The sequence below is a fragment of the Chiloscyllium punctatum genome, chromosome 25 (assembly GCF_047496795.1).
Source record: "Chiloscyllium punctatum isolate Juve2018m chromosome 25, sChiPun1.3, whole genome shotgun sequence".
NCBI classification, from domain to species: Eukaryota; Metazoa; Chordata; class Chondrichthyes; order Orectolobiformes; family Hemiscylliidae; genus Chiloscyllium; species Chiloscyllium punctatum.
Window position 1 is genome coordinate 49,342,355 of NC_092763.1, and position 17,439 is coordinate 49,359,793.

At 38.2% G+C, this 17,439-nt stretch overlaps 1 protein-coding gene across 6 annotated transcripts in view; it reads left to right on the plus strand.

Annotated features, from left to right (window-relative positions):
- LOC140495924 (phosphatidylinositol-binding clathrin assembly protein-like) overlaps positions 1–17,439 on the plus strand; it is a 166,028-nt gene that overhangs the window by 77,545 nt on the left and 71,044 nt on the right. For 4 of the 6 annotated variants that reach the window (XM_072595222.1, XM_072595227.1, XM_072595223.1 and 1 more), the window contains 3 exons: positions 3,237–3,360; positions 15,708–15,746; positions 15,851–15,999. In XM_072595222.1, coding sequence (XP_072451323.1) covers positions 3,237–3,360; positions 15,708–15,746; positions 15,851–15,999 — 312 coding nt within the window. The remainder of the gene's footprint in view (positions 1–3,236; positions 3,361–15,707; positions 15,747–15,850; positions 16,000–17,439) is intronic. The other 2 variants (XM_072595225.1, XM_072595226.1) reach the window with 1 other exon arrangement.

Genomic DNA, 17,439 nt, shown 5'->3' on the forward strand with positions numbered 1-17,439 from the left:
CTCTGACTCCATTAAATTATCAAACTGTTTATCTCACATCTCTCTCAATTAAATATTGGGAAAATTAAAGCTATGGATTTTGACATCCGCGCCAAATTATTGTCTTGATCCCTGTCTGAGAGCAGGCTGAGATTAAAACAATAGATTTAATCCTTAAGGCCACCAATAATTGCCCATTTAAGATCCTTAAGTGGGGAGGGGGTGTTTGGACTTCCTAGACTATCTGCTTCATTGGGAATTACAAGAGGAGGAGAGGGGGAAGGTCTGCAGATTTCCATTGGGTGACCATAATAATGTGTCCATGCTGTGACATTTGATCTTGTAGACATTTGGGCGGCACGGTGGCACAGTGGTTAGCACTGCTGCCTCACCGCGCCAGAGACCTGGGTTCAATTCCCACCTCAGGCGACTGACTGTGTGGGGTTTGCACATTCTCCCCGTGTCTGCGTGGGTTTCCTCCGGGTGCTCCGGTTTCCTCCCACAGTCCAAAGATGTGCAGGTCAGGTGAATTGGCCATGCTAAATTGCCCGTAGTGTTAGGTAAGGGGTAAATGTAGGGATATGGGTGGGTGCGCTTCGGCGGGGCGGTGTGGACTTCTTGGACCAAAGGGCCTGTTTCCACATTGTAAGTAATCTAATTTATTTGCTGAAATTACCTCATCCATACCTTCATTGCCACCAGACTTAATTATTCCAACAGTTGTTCCTGGCTGGTCTTCCACACTATATCGTCCATAATGTTGAGGTCACACAGCACTGTCTCCTTTGTCTTAACACATAGAATATTCTGTTCGCCTATCAATGCAGTAAACTACGTTAACTCCAATCAAGCAAACTTGCAATTTTTAAATTATAATCCATATTCCCATACCCTTTTGTAGCTTTGCCCCTCCCTATCCCTACTTTGTTCCAGTCCCACAATCCTCAGATATCTGTGTTCTTTTAATTCTGATATTTTGAGCATCCCTGATTGTGATCTGCCAATGTTGATGGTTAATATTTTGTTGTCCAGGCTTTAAGTTCTGGAAAGCCATTCTTTTTACTCCTCTCCTCCTACCTTAATTTCACCACATTTAAGATGTGATTTAGAACCAACCTCACTGACCACGCTTTGTCATCTGACCAGATATTTTCATGTGTGGCTCAGTAGCATATTTTTTGTAATTTTTTTTGTGAATTGCATTGTTCATTATATTAAAGGTATTATATGAATATGTTGGTGACTCAAACAAAATTACATTATTTATTTTAAATGTCATAACTGATTAACATTTAAGAGGCACAGTTGGTCTCAGCATAGATCTTTTAAAGCCTTTAAAATCAGCCATGTTAGCCTTTTCTCGTCAGTTTCATTGTTAGGATGCTTTGGAATGCATATGTTGGGCAGTATTCAATGGTAATACTTTTTTCCTATAACAATGTCACAAAACCTAACTTTGTCAGAAATGTACTATTTTGACTTGATGAAAAACACTTTCTTTTGTCAAAGCTTTGTCTTGCAATCATTGGAAGTTAAGATATTACCACAAATTTGAAGTTTCCATCAAGCCAAAAAGACACTTTTCTTTGCCTGTCACACATGAGTAATGTGGTTGTTGAATTTCACTGTCTGTGTAATAGTAGGTAAGTAGCCCAAGGGTCCCAAAGACTGGATCATATCAAAGTGTCACTTCAGGGATTCACATATGTATTGATATTCCAACCATACGTGCTTGTTGAAATCTAAACACAGTATCCAACATTACGTAAGATCCTACAGTTGGTCATTATTTGCTAAATAATTCCTCGATTGTTCACACAAGCAATGAGAGTATAGTCGGGCTTGTAATGTGGAACACTGCATACTGGAAGCTATGTATATTAATGCATAGTTCTGTTCTTTGCAGACAAAATGTACAATGCACAGTTTTCACTAAACAAAGTATGTGAGCCATTCCCTAGTCCATTCCTCAAATCAATGTCTTAATGAATCTTTTAAGTCAACCTGCCTATTTAAATGTAAACTGAGCTTGGCAATAAACTCAGTCATCACCTAGCTGGTGTATTTTCCATGGTAATTCCATAGTCCACTTGCAAACCAATCAGCACTTCCTGCTCACATGTAACAATGTTGTTCCTGATTTAGTCATTCTTGTGAATTGCCCTGATGGATACAAAATGAAAAGTTTTCACAACATGTGTTTTCATTCTGCAATACTCGCATTCTGTTTTACTGAAAGACTTTGTTTGGTTGTTTGTTTGTTTGTTTTCTATTTTCTGATGGATGCTTTGACTTGCGTTGGAGTATTGGAATCATAAAATGGTTTCAGCTTAAAAGGAGGCCTCTTGGCTTATGTTTGTGGCTGTCTGCAACCCAGCTATTCCCACTCGCCCACCTTTTCTATAGTCCTGTAAATTTTCTTTTGCACTATTATTCAGTCCCCTTTGGAAGCCACAATTGAATCTACCTCCATTGTGCTCTTATTTCAGATCCTCATGGCACATCGCCTAAAAATAAAAACCCTTCTATTTGTTCGTTCTTTCTTTTGCTATACATATTAAATGGTGTTCTCTGGTTCTTGATCTCGCCACCACTCAGAATAGATTCTCCCCCTTTTCCTCTGATATCTCATGATTATGAACAATTTTATCTAACTTTTCTCCTAAGAACCGCAGCCACTCCAGCGTATCCCTGTAGCTGAAATTTTTCATCCCTATAGTATGGAAACAGGCCCTTCACCCCAACAAATTCACACTGACCTCCGAAGAGTAACCCACCCAAACCTATTCCAGCAACCCATATTTACCCCTGACTAATGCAACTAACATGATGGGCAATTTATCATGGCCAATTCAACTGACCTGCACATCTTTAGACTGTGGGAGTAAACCGGAGCACCCAGAGGATACTTTGCATCCTTTCTAAGGTGTGGTGTCTAGAATTGAAAACACTATTCTAGTTAAGGACAGGCCAGCCACTTAGAGGCTTGCTATAACCACCTTGTTTTTGTAGTCTTTGCCTCTCAATACTTAAGTTTGTGTGCAATTGATTCATCGAAGCTGGTTAATTTTTGTCCTCTAGTATTAAAATCTCAAATAAAATTGCACTTCATAACTAAAAGATTTATTTTCCCGACATGGTAAATTTTTACCTAAAGGGTCTTCCGGGTCCAAAAAGGAGAGCTCGTTGCTGCTTTACTATTAATACAATGATGCAAAAATATCAACGTGTTCTAAATTCTTTCTGCCACTCCACAGAGCGACTACTCTCTCGAATGCAGTCTCCACTCTTTCCAACACAGGGATGTCTTTGAGTAAAGTTGATGAGCGGGAAAAGCAAGCCGCTCTAGAAGAGGAACAAGCTAGGCTACAGGCTCTCAAGGTTTGTGGCTTCCTTATTAAACATTAATGCTTCTAAAACTTTGGCTGTATTTGAGGGTATTGGAGCATTCGCATGAACACAACTTTTAATTTCAAATTATTTAAGCCAAACCTAGCTTATTCTCTGCTCCGTACTGTCAAAAATGAGCAGTTAGACGTTTCATTAGTAATGATTTTAATGTGCTGGAAAACGTTCTTTTTTTTTTATATAGTGTAAAAGCTCTGCTTTTTTTGCCAATTCTGAAACCTAATTTGATTTTTGGAGAATTTTTAAATAATTTCTCAATTGTTCTACTTTTATTAATTTACAATTGACTTGTAAAATTCTTGGTTGTAGTTCAAAATAGATATTCTAGAAGCAGTTAGAGATTACAGAAGCACTAATATAAGAATTTTGTTTTATATAACACTTTTTTAAAAGCAGTAGGGTGTGGAGACTGGGTCTAGTTCAGAGTTATATGGTGGAGCATCAGAGAACTCTGGATCAATAGCATCTATTTTGATGTCAAAGAACTCTTCCCATTTCTAAGAAGTAAGTGTGGCAAAATATTGGAGGTATTCAAGAGATAGAGATAGTAATGAAGAGAAGAAGCTGTAGTTAATTTTACACTCCATTTCAGTGGTGATCTCCTATTCCAACCTTTTCGTGATTTGGTATTAAACATTGTTATTTTAAATGAGTAAATTGACAGTATGTGTTGAATCAAATCTACTGTGTAATAATTTGAATATTCTTTCATTAGTTGCCAATATATTAATTATAATTTTATAGGCAAGTTTTCTGACACTAGCTGCTAAATTAATGTAGCTATTTCACAATAGGGTGAACTTCTGATGTGGCATCTTAATCATATGTGCATTGTATCTGAATCCAGTTTTTGATCTGCACATTTAGATTAGAATTAACTGAGTAAAGTTTAAATCATTTCAGTGGCAAGGCAGGATATGAGAGAAGTAAACAGGCAATGGAAACATTTGGGTAATGTTTAAGAAATAGAAAATGATTTCAGGCTATAGGGGAGTTGTATGCAGGACTCCTGAGTAGCAACTGTGAATTGGTAGCTTGCATAAATGAAAAGATTTGGCAAACACATAACACAGGCAAAATGTTTTTATTAGAAAATTTTAACTTTCCTTTCTGATATGCCATGTGATGGAATTTGTTTAGGTTATCCAGGATATTCTTCTGCATCCGTAACTCAGTGAATTTTAAAAAAAGTATGAGTGATGAGCCAGATTTAGTTAATAGTTTAACAATGTGTGTACATGCAATTAATTGAGTGTGATGAAACTCCATCCATTTAACAATTAAAAGGCAGATACAGCTGTTAAAATTGTAGATATACACCAGGTGGTTAGCTACCTCTCCACAGGTGAGGATTTGATTCCAGCTTGGGTGATACTGTGAAATTTGAAACATTCACCCTGTGTCTGCATGGGTTTCTTTTCCATGGTTTTAAAATAAGTAAAAGGATATGCGGTGTGCCTAATATAATCTTTCAAAATATGCATTTTCCTTTTAGATTGGATAATTTTGTATGTTATTAAGGAAAGATGGGAAAGAAGAACAAAACAAAGGCTTAAACTAATTAGCCAAATGTCTGGAAGTTGTTGGCATCTAATTGTACACCTTAAAATTTTTCAGTCAGGACAATCAGTAAAGGATAGGTCGTGCCTGATGAATTTTGTTGAATTTCCTTTGAACAGATGTTAGGATGATGAAGGAATGAATATTTTCATGAATTTTCAGAAGACATTGAATGGAGCTTCTTTTATAAGAGTCTGTTAGGTAAAATTTGAAGTTCATAGAATTCGATGTGAGTTATTGACGTGTTTAGGAAATTGACTGGAGGTAGCAGGTATGATGAACAGGCAATTTGATTTGAACCTGTAAGGGTTCTCAACTAGTTGTAGTGAAGATTCATGGTATTACTACTTGGGTTGTAAAGTGCATAAAGGATGAATAGCTTTGCTTCTATTTTATGTGTAAGAAAGGAAGAACATGTTTGTTTCACTTGAGTTTGGAGAGTGGTGTACAGTTGTCTGGAAGTTGATGTGGAGTTTGGAAATTTGTTGAAGTGTACATTTTTAATGATCGCTAACAGCCTTTGGGTAGAGCTTGAGGTGAACAGTTGAGTGCAATAGAAATGACTAATTTTTTTAAAAGAACAAACTGCTGTTGCCTAGTCACAAGTCCAGTATCTCTCAAACTACCTCCTAAAAGGTCTGGCACGGTGTGCAGTTGTTATCAGAGTAACTGTGCTGTTTTAATCGGTCAGCTATCAAAACTATCAAGGCTGGGGACAATAGCCTGAGTGGCTTAAACTCCAGCAGAATACTGCTGTAGCAATTATCAAAAGCCCATGGGTAGAATCCTCCCAGACCCAAAATAGCATTGGGCTATGGTGAGAAATTTGGGAGAGTCATGAGAATCACAAGGGGTATCTTAACATCAAGACTGACAAGCCACATCTTCCAACAAAGTTCCCAAATGTCAATGAAATTCTTGCTATTGAGCAATGGCCATTCTCTCTCACTGTCGACTTCATTACAATCTATCATGTCTCATTATGATGCAGACTCCTGTTCACCCACACATTTTGAATAGAAAGTAGATATGCAGAATTCCTGACATGAAAGTCTGTGGTTATCTATTGACTCCCCTTTTTTTTTTTTGTTGCTTGCTTCCTCCACTGGACCTACATCTTTCACATCATGCTATTATCTGAAGGAATAGTCCAAGGCTAACAGTTGTGTGCATGCGCACGCACACCGCCCACGCCCCCCCCACCCCATCACGTCCCGTCCACAGACATTGGCACATTTCAGATGCCTATCTCTCCACATTATCGTAGCATGTTTCTGAACTGCTTACAGTACACCGCTGCATCTTAATGACTCAGTTTGAAGGTTCTCAGCACATGTTTAGTGCTGTTGCGAAGACTCTTTGCATGCTGGGGCTGGCACCCAGCTCAGACTGGACCAGTTTGCATCTTGGAGATTCTTGCTTGCTGTCTCAATGCTCACTCATTTTGTACCTACCTAAAATGCTCTCAGCATCTCTGCCTTGCCTTGTGTGTCAGTGCTTTGTCCTCTCAGCTACATTTCAAAGACTCACGGTACTTCTATCTTGCCTTGCAGTGTATTGCAGGTACAAAGCAAGGCCATTTGTGTGGCATGGTGCTATCTCAATAACACAGCTGTGCTCTGGCCAATGTGTTTAAAACACTAAACACGTTGCAAGCAGACATCCATGCCTCAAAGCCCGATGGGATGAGCCCTCTGTCAGGTCAGGGGAGTCAACCTTCAATAACAAAGCAGATTGGAACTTGACATCTATCTAATGGCTGGGGGGGTGGGTCAATTGGCCATTTGGGTGGTCAGGCTTCTCCATTTTGTAGGTGGAATTGAATGCCAGGCAGCACCCCCATGTGCAGACATGTCCACACGTGTCTTAGCTCTTTTCAGTTGTATTGTGGATAATAGAATTTTTAATAATGATGAGTGATAAAGAAGAATTGGAGGAGAAGAACAAGCTGTTTAGCTCAGCTTAAATTGTTGGTGTAGGTGGGGGAAAGGTAGTGCTATGTCTTGAGTGAGTGAGTTGAAGATGCAGAGGCCATGCAGGGATAGTTGTGTGGGATGTTGATGTTGGTGTGGGCGAGAGTGAGCAAGTGAGGAAAGATTTTGCATATAATAGTGAGAAGCTAGACCATGAGCCTTGATAACTGATCAGTGCAGTACCAGAGAGTGTGAGACTGAGAGCACAGATGCTGGTGGAAGAGGTCATTGACCTTCCTTTGGCATCACTGCATGTTCCTCTGGGCAGTTGAGACCAAAGTGACATGGGTGGCAGCCTCTGACCAGACAGTGTGTCTGGTGTTGTGATCTCCTCTGGCAGTCCTGGGGAAGAAGGGGGCTCTCTTCTGTATCAGCCTGTCCACCAAACTGTGCAGGGCAGTTTCACACTGCTAATACCTAGATGTGCAATGACATTGTTTAGGTGGTGCCAGCACCAGGGTTTCTGGACTATCTTAGCAATTCTTAAAAAGGTCTGGTTACTGTATATGGGACAAGAGGGCTGTGGTAATAGTTAATGAGGTGAGTTTGGGGCAATTGCATGAAAACATTGCTCGTCCTTGTGAGAAATTTCCATGAAACTCAATAAAAGTAATACTTGAACACACATGGGATGAATCGCCCCATATTTTGGGCCAGAAGTGAACTCCGTCAGAAGGAAGCTCCAGGAACCAATTGCAACCGTGCCTTCTGAACAAGAAACTCCAAAATGGAAACTGGGTGATCGTTTGAGGTTTGAGTATCTGCATGATTCTTGTTTGAGGGTAAAAGGTTGATTCACTATTTCATATTTGTAATGAAAATATTTTGAATGGTTCTTAAATAATGTAAACATTTTTTTCTTGTAGTAAACTTTGTTCTTTAGTTTGAACATATTTATAAGAAGGTTTCAATATACTTCTATGACTATCATATGAACAAACAGCAAGAATAAAATGTAATCTGTTGAGCAGGTTTTACTCTGGGATTGAATTTATTCAGTATTACTATCGGCTAGGGTGGTAAAACATTTTGTTGTAATTCTTAGCTACTTGAGGGAATAGAAAGCTCTGTAACCAAAATTGTTAATTTAACTTGGATAAAAACGAGTGCGTGCATTTGTTTTAATATATGGAGAACATTTTTCAGGATAACTGGATGTCTCAAAAGTACTTCAGAATAATACCTCCTTGCCTGTAAAGTAGTCACTGTGATAGCTGTTTGGATGACTAATTTGTACTCAATAAGCAGTATTGTGGTAATGACTTTTTTTGAGAGCTATTGATTTGAAGGATAAGATTAGCCTGGGCAATGGGGATAGATCCTCTATTCTTGGAGATGTTTTAATGTGATCATTTGCATCCACCTTATGAGATTTTGATTTGATTTGTAGCCTTAGGTTTCATCACCTGCAGGTGTGATAAGTAATTTACAAGGCAAATGGAATTTTGTCATTCGTTGCTAAAGAGATTGAGTATTAAAACAGGGAGGTTTATGTTTCAGCTGGATCGGGTGCTGACTAGGCCACACCTAGAGTACTGCTTGCAGTTTTAGTCTCTTTACTGGCACTAGAGGAGGTGCAGAGAAGGTTCACCTAGGTTGATTCTGGAGTTGAAGGGATTGGCTTATGAGGAGAGACTGAGTAAACTGGGATTATGTTCATTGGAATTTAGAAGAATGAGGGCAGATATTATAAAAACATAAAATTTATGAATGGGGTAGATAAGAGAAGTAGAGAGGATGTTTCCACTGGCAGGTGAAACTAGGACCAGAAGGTATAGCCTCACAATTGGGGGGAGCAGGTTTAGAACTGAATTGAGTAGGAATGTCTTCACCCAGAGGTTTGTGAATCTGTGGAATTCCCTGCCCTGTGAAATGATTGAAGCTTCTACAGTAAAGCTAAGAATTTTTGAACAGCAAAAGAATTTAAGGGTTATGGTGAGAGCAGATAAGTGGAGCTGAAGCCATGAAAATTTCAGACATTATCTTAAATGGTGGAGCAGCTTTGAAGGGCCAGAAGGCCGCCTACTGCTCCTAGTTCTGATGTCGTAAAAGGAGCATTATAGGTAGTGTAGATGAATATGTAAAATTAATCAAAGCTAACAACATCCAGAGATGTTAATCAATTAGGCAAAATGGTTGGTGTTTGCAAGGTCAGCAAAGGACTTACAAATTATTCTATTCAATTTATTTTTAAATGATATGGTAGAAACAGTGGAGATTTCAAAAGATGTCTAGATCCATAAATCATTAAAATGTCATGGACAGGTCCCTCAAACCATAGAAAGCTTAGTGTGGAAGTAGGCCATTCAGTCTACAAAGTCCACTCTGACCCTCTGAGGAGCATCCCACCCAGACTCTCCTTCCTAACCTGTCCCTGCATTTCCTGCAGCTAATCCACGTCGCCTGTGTATCCCTGAATACTACATGGCAATTTAACATTGCCAGTCTGCCTAACCTGCATATCTTTGGACTGAGAGGAAACCAGAGCACCTGGAGAAAACCCCTGCAGACACTGGGAGAACATGCAGATTCTACATGGACAGTAGCCCAAAGCTAGAATCAAACCTGGGTTCCTTGTACTGAGGCAGCAGTGCTACCTACTGAGCTACCATGCCACCCCAAATCATCAAAGAATTGTATTAACGATGTTGTAAGTGTTTTTCAGAAAAAAAAACGCTAGGTTATAATGGTTATAAAAGATTAGGATTAGCCTCAATTATATAAACCTATTTTTTAAAAAGTCTCCTTTCTAAGGAAGGAATGTAGTACAGGCTTACTGGAATGTTATCTGAATTCCAAAAGTTAACTTACAAGATATTGTACAAAGGGCCATAATCTGTTTTTGGGTTAAACGGTGACTTTATCAAAATTTTCATTTTTAAGGAGAGTAGTTAGGATAGTTCAAAATTCATTCTACTGATTGTGTCGAACAAGGGGAAATAATTTAAAATTTGAGGTAAACCTTGCAGGACTGAGATTGGAAACCTCTTTTGGACATAAATACCAGTACAAGTTTGCAATTCTTCTGCAAACTGATGCTATATCAACAGTTATTTTACATCTGAGATTGACAATTTTTGTTAGACAAATGTTTCAAGGTACTTGGGGCAGTGTTATGGTATAGATTTCTCATTGCGCAACTGTTTCAAAAGGCTAAATGGCATACTACTCTTCCTGAGTTTCCATGAAGGAGTGTCTAGTTTGAAAATCTTACACCTAAGATTTCAGTTTTGGATCTAGGCTGCCTTACACCTCATTTTATCTTTAATAAATGCTCCTTTAGTTCCCTACCTGTGTAATTTTAATATCAAAACAAGCAATACTCATGTTAGTATAAAAGTTGGATACTGTTATTCATATTCTGGATTAGTGGTGCTGGAAGAGCACAGCAGTTCAGGCAGCATCGAAGTAGCTTCGAAATCGACGTTTCGGGAAAAAGCCCTTCATCAGGAATAAAGCCTTTATTCCTGATGAAGGGTTTTTGCCCGAAACGTCGATTTCGAAGCTACTTCGATGCTGCCTGAACTGCTGTGCTCTTCCAGCACCACTAATCCAGAATCTGGTTTCCAGCATCTGCAGTCATTTTTTTACCTCATTGTTATTCATAGTCTAGTGTATTAAATACTTATAATCGTGACAACTTCACACAAGTATTCAAAGATAAAAATGAATGCATTTGATGTGGAAACTTAATTGGACTATTGATTTTCATTAGTTTGATTCTAGCCTTGGGCTACTGTCCATGTGGAATCTGCATGTTCTCCCCATGTCTGCTTTGCTCTGTTTGACTAGAGGAGTACTTGATGTTGGGTTGGCTTTAGTCTACTGCAAAAGATTCTCTTCACATTCTTCCAACTGCCCTGCACCTCCTTGAGCATTTTAATTTTCCAAACCACTTTTATCCTTCTCTTTGGAAGGAAAGGATTAATTAAAATCAATTATAACAAATAACAACATGCTAGAGAGCCCAGCATTTATGGCAGCATCTCTGATAGAAACAGTTAGTGTTTTGATTCTAGTCTGAAGCTATTTCAGAATTGAAAGGAGCTAGATAATGGTTTTTATGCTGTTAGAGAGGAGGAAGAGTAAATGGAATTAATTGTTCATTTGCTGTGTAATTTTACTTGAAACCAAATGTGAATTAACTTTGGAAGCATTTCAGATAATTGAAGTTGTCCTTATTACTGTTGACATTTGAGTTACCTTAAAATCTGTTCAATGTTGAATATTGGAGAAGGAGAAATTGGATGTTAAAATTTTTCTGCATGGAAAATGTCATCTCTGTGGTGGGGGTGTTCAGCAATTTAAAGGAAGTCCTCACTTAATGCCATTCCATCTAAAGTTGCAATTTTCAGGAATACTATTATTAACTGAACATAGGTTCCTTTTAGAATTGATATTTCTGCAGGGTCTTCCTTATCAGAGATGAAGAAAACATTTTAAACATTTATGTTCATGTTAATTTTTCTTACATTGGTAAGCATTTCAACTTCAAATGAATTTTAAGAATGAGAAAGAAAATGATTTTCCTCCTTGTCCTACCCCTGATCACAACCTAACATACCCCTCTGATCCACCTGGTAACTGCAGATCAGCTCCCTCTTTGACCCTCCAAAATGTGTTTTTGCTCTCTCCCAGCCCCTCAAAAATAGAGCATGTGGCATCACTAATGTCACAGCAGTTGTCTGATAGCATCTTTTTGAGAGGTACCATACTCTTTTTTTTTAATATATATATTTTTGCTGGCCACCATCCCTCCAGTATCCGCTAGCTGTGGAGCCTTAGCCTGCCTTCCTCTTTTGACCAGCAAGGCATTAAAGCTATTGGTTTCAGTTATAATTATCACCAACTCAAGCCGGCAGATGAATAAGCCTGATGGGTACTGTTTAAAAACTTCCTGGTGCAGACCTTGGACAGTTGTGTATTCAACAGCAGTGTCTGGAGCTCCATTCTGAGGGTCCGGTAAAGGAGCATATCTAAGCTGGAATATGGGGAGGAATCTCCTCTTAAAGAACAAGAAAAATTTCACCAAAATGGCACAGCCATATCTGGTAAATATCATCGAGTATCGTAGAACTAACTTTAATGTTATGATATTGTAGGGACCAATAACACCACTTAAAAGTGAAAGTGTTAAATGACGACTGACTTGGTCTGTACCTTTTTTGTAAGACAACTTCATATCTGTGCTTCTGCAGCAATCTTTTCCAGATGCAAGGAAGAGGTACTGATTGAGACATCTGAATTAAAAATGTAAAGGGAATGGCAAGTCTGTTTCTGTTCAAACCCCTTTTTTTGATTGAAATACGCTTTCATATCTGTCTCACTTGGTTCAATGTCCACTTGATAGTCTAGTGTCATGTTAGTGATTGATTGTGCAGAGATCAGAGACTGAGAGAAATCAGATTGCAATGTTCCATCTTAATAGGATGGACTTTATTGATGATTTGAATTTGTTTTTAAAAAGTTGCTCGTTTACAGAGATTTGACCCGTACATATCTGCATTGTGAACAGATCAGAATTAACTGAATTTTGTACCCTATCATGATCAAAAGCACCCTAAAGTTGTTAATCATCGAACTGCCATCAAAATGGGTTCACTGTTGAAGAAATTAGATGCTTTTGCATTAAGTTGAAGTGCCAGAAAATTATGATCTCAAGTCATTTTGATTTTAATCCAAAAGCAAATTGCAGACTGGGGTAAGAATCTTTTCTCATTTTCTTATATAAAACATTTAAAAATGTAGATCCTGGAAAAATTTCTTGAAGCCACTTGATGTGAATGTATAATTCTAAAATTGTCAATATTTGTCTAAAATTCCATTTGATAGGCTTGAATAAGTTTTTTTTTATTTTTGTTAATGTTGAGTCGCACGGTTTCAAAGTCTGTTCAGTCCTTTACATAAAGGATCAATCTTTTCTGTGAAGATTTCTTTCTAGCTGCATATGGTGGCCTATACAACAAAAAAAAACTTATTTCACATTGTAATCATAACATTAGGCCTGGAAACAGAACTCTAATGGCATGTTTGGATCTATCCATGAGTGAGGTTATATTGAATTTGTTTTGTCAAATAGTTTGACTCCAATCACAATGAAGTAAACTTCCTCTTGAAACTGGATTTTGCCAGTTTTCCTGCTACTTGTATTGGGTCTATAATTTTTGTTTAGAATGTACAAGGTTTCAGAAAGCACATTATTTCCTTTTTTTTTCCCCCCTTCTTTGCGAAGATATTAAAACATATAAATATCAGTAGCTTGTTGCTATCTTAAGTGCCCATTCCACGATTGACCAGCAGCTGTAGATCTGGGGGACTAGCTGATATCTAACAGTATAACTGTATTTAACAAGGAAAGCCAAACATGCCCAGGGAATTTAAACCAGATAGTTTAATATCGGCCATAAGTAAAATAATGGCATCCCTGTTAAACGACAATTAGAAAAATGGGAGCATGAATTTCCAAAAGGGATATCTTGCCTTACCAACCTTTTTTAAAATCCATTTTGAAAAGGCAACTGAGTGAAACAGTGAAGTGCATGCAAATTACCTGGATTTTCAAATGGCCTTTCATATTCATCACACTATCTTAGCAAAGCATGTAGAGCCAGGCGACATGTACTATAATGGCTAGCTGGCTGCAAAGCAGCAAGTAAGGATAAAACACAACTTTTCAGAATAAAAAATGGTGAAATCTGGAGTCCCACAAATGCCAATACTCGGACAACTGACTATATTAACAATTTAGACTTTGAAATCAAAAACACATTTCCAACTTTTTGAATTACATTAAATTGAAGAGTGGGGAGAAGCTGGGCAATACTGAGGAAGACTGCCATTTGGAAGGAGTAACAGGAATGCAAAGTACTTGGCGAATGGTAAGATTCTTAGTGGTGTAGATGAGCTGTATCTGTAACCATGTAAGTAGATCCCTGAAAGTTGCCACCCAGGTTGATAGGGCTGTTAATAAGACTTACGTATGTTAGCTTTGTGCTGTACAAAACACTGGTGTGGCTGCACCTGGAGTATTGTGTGCAGTTCTGGTCACTGCATTAGAGGAAGGATGTGGAAGCTCTGGAAAGGTTCAGAGGAGACTTTTCCTAGGCTGTTGCCTGGTTTGGGAGGAAAGGCTGAGGGACTTGAGGCTGTCTTTGTTGGAGAAGGAGGCTGAGGGGTGTCTTAATTAAGACACATAAGGTAGTCAGTTAGATAGGGTTGACCATGAGCCTTTTTCCTCAGATGGGGATGGCATCTGAGGGGACATAGCTTTAAATTGAAAGCCGATTAGATATAGGACAGATATCAGGTAGTTTCTTTATTCAGTAGTAGAAGCGTGGAATGTCCTGCCTGAAACAGTAGCAGACTCAACTTCTTTTTGGGCATTTAAATGGTCATTTGATAAGCATATGGATGAGAGTGGAATAGTGGTTTTGCAAGTTGGCGCAACAGAGGACTGAAAGACATGCACTATAAAGTTCTATGTTCCTCCCTCACTGTGCAGTTGTGTAACACCAGTAGGCTGCACACAACCATGATGGCCTTTAGGATCTTCTTGTACATAGCTGCACTGCTATCTTGAAAATACCAACAAGCTGCATAAAACCAAGAAACATTAGAGGGAATATTCATTGCAACAACTGCTAATATACCTATCCTCTAAGTTTATTAATGTCAAAAATCATTTACACAGATGTTAACTTATTTTCCCCTCACCAAAATTTATGTATTATTTGATGAATAAGGATCTAAATGGGGTAGAAGAGCAAAGGGATCTGTAAGTACAGAAATATCAATCACCAGTTACTTTTGGGCTTTTAACAAAAGCAAGCCTTCTAGAAGGAGAGAATTGAAAATCAGGTTGTTAACTTTATATCAAACCTTTAGACTTCTGTGGTATATGCAATTCTCGTTTCTGTACTATTCAGATGATTGTAAAGGCATTGGAGAGAGCACAGAAACGTTTAGATGAATGATAAGAATGACCTTGCATTCTTTCTAGCAGAAAGAATGAAAAATGCATAATTTCATCCTGAAGAGAAGTTTGAGGGGAGACCAACTAGAGATGTTTAAAATTTGAAACATTCTTGGTAGAGTAGACAGTGTTTCCACTTGTGAGACCGCAAAATGTTAAAAGTCAGCCGTGTAAGGTAATTACCAAGAAATCAAAGGGTATACAGAAAACAAGCCTTCATCCAAAGTGTTTTGAGGATTTGAAATTTTCTTTTGAAATTTGGGGACTAATGGTAGTAAATTATATAAATGCATTGTAGGGAAAAAAAATCTAATCGCTAAGAAGGGGGAAAAGATGTTATGCTGATTTAATATAAGACGAAGAATGTGGAAGGAAACTTGAAAGGTGCACGATCATTGTGGATTTGTTGGGCCAAACAGCCTGTTTGTGTCAGCATGTCATATACTATAATTAGTGTGTAGTTTGAATGTATAATGTATGCATCACTACCTAGAAATTTTGTGCTATTAATCAGGTTTTGTACACTATTTCCTAGAAGAGTGACTAGCAGTTTAGAACCAATTTTCTTGTCTTCCTTTCATACCTTTTTTGCCTCAACCCTACCCCTCAACCAAGTCACTGGGTAGGGATGCAGATTGTCCAAGTGAAATACATCAGCTGTATCCAGTAATATAGGCAGTTGTATAAAAGGAACAGTCAAGATAGTGTGCTTAGTTCTAAAGACACCTTCTGAAGTATGGTGAATTTGTGGCTCCATGGTTTGAACACACTCCCCCTAGCTAGCTGTGCCTAATTTGTAATTTCTGCCAATGTAGGCAAAGTGCGATGCTATTCCACCTGGATTTGTGATGCAGGTAGGTAATGCTCATCATTAAATAATCAGCCGAATTCACTTAATTTATGTTGTACTTTATGCAAGAACAACCTGAGAAATCTATCTCTCTTCTGTTCTTGACAGGAGCAGCGACACAAAGAAATGCCTGTGCCACCCCAGTCAGCAACAGCATCCACAACGGTCTCCCCAAGCTCCACATCAGGGAAAAGTATCAGTACAACTGCAACAGTTGATCTGTTCTCAGTAGCTGCACCAGCAACAAATACTAACAGGTACACAACTTTTCATTAAATTCATTGAAGTAGTTAATGTCTAATCATTCACTATCTGACAACTAACTTCAGTGATTTGATGTATCCAAGTAACTTGTGAATTGCTTTGGATATTTTAATAAATCAAGGTAAAGAAAGTAGAGCAAATTTCTGAGAATTGGATTGTATAAGTAGCATCATTAGGAAACTTATGACTTAACTTTGAATTAAATTATCCAAAGGCTTGTGTGGTCTGGAATGGTATCTCAACAGTCTTGGCTTCTTAAGACATGCTTGATGTAGCATTTTTTTTTAAAAAATCCCTATCTATCCCAATCTATATTGATTAAATATCATCTTTCTAAATGGAAAGAAACAAAAAGATTAAATTTTAAAAATTTAGTTATGGCGGTGATGAATCAAATTGAAATCTACTGCAAGTATTTGGGTATGCAAGGTTAATGGTCATGGTTCGGGTTGGATGCATCCGGAAGAGACCGTGATATTTGTTAACGGTTTGCACCCAAGCAAAGCATAAAATCAATATTGAATTAAGATGCAAAAATGCATTTCACGATCACTCTCTATTTTACAGATGAGGAAAAAAATGTGGAAATCTTCCTCCATGTCATTTAAAATGCATTCATTTTAAATTAACATAATCAGCACACAGAAACATCAGACTCAAACCAGAATATATTTTTATTTGAACCTTTAAAGTGCTCTTTAGATGTAGCATCTTTATGAACCTGCAGTTGGGGAAAGCGTCTTTTTAAAAAGTGATTTGTTTGAGTATTTTCTAATGCATTTTTACAGTAGTACAGAACAGATCTCCAGGATTAAATTTGAAAAGAAATGAAATATAATTAAAATACCAGAAAAGTCACTTCTATTTTTCTGATGTCTCTTAAAGTAAGACATCAATGTTGAAAGTCTCTTGATTTAAGCACAGTTGGAGCGACTGGGCTTGTATACCCTTGAGTTTAGAAGACTGAGAGGGGATCTGATTGAAACGTATAGGCTTATGAAAGGACTGGACACTCTGGCAGGAGGGAACATATTTCCGTTGATGGGGGAGTGCCGAACCAGAGGACACAACTTAAAAATACGGGGTAGACCATTTAGGACAGAGATGAGGAGAAACTACTTCACACAGAGTGGTGGCTGTGTGGAATGCTCTGCCCCAGAGGGCAGTGGAGGCCCAGTCTCTGGATTCTTTTAAGAAAGAATTGGATAGAGCTCTTAAAGATAGTGGAGTCAAGGGGTATGGAGATAAGGCTGGAACAGGATACTAATTAGGAATGATCAGCCATGATCATATTGAATGGCGGTGCAGGCTCGAAGGGCAGAATGGCCTACTCCTGCGTCTATTGTCTATTGTCTATTGTCTATTGTCTATTGTCTATTGTCTATTGTCTATTGGAGAATATTGAAATCTGAGCCTGAGGTATGACTTGTAGA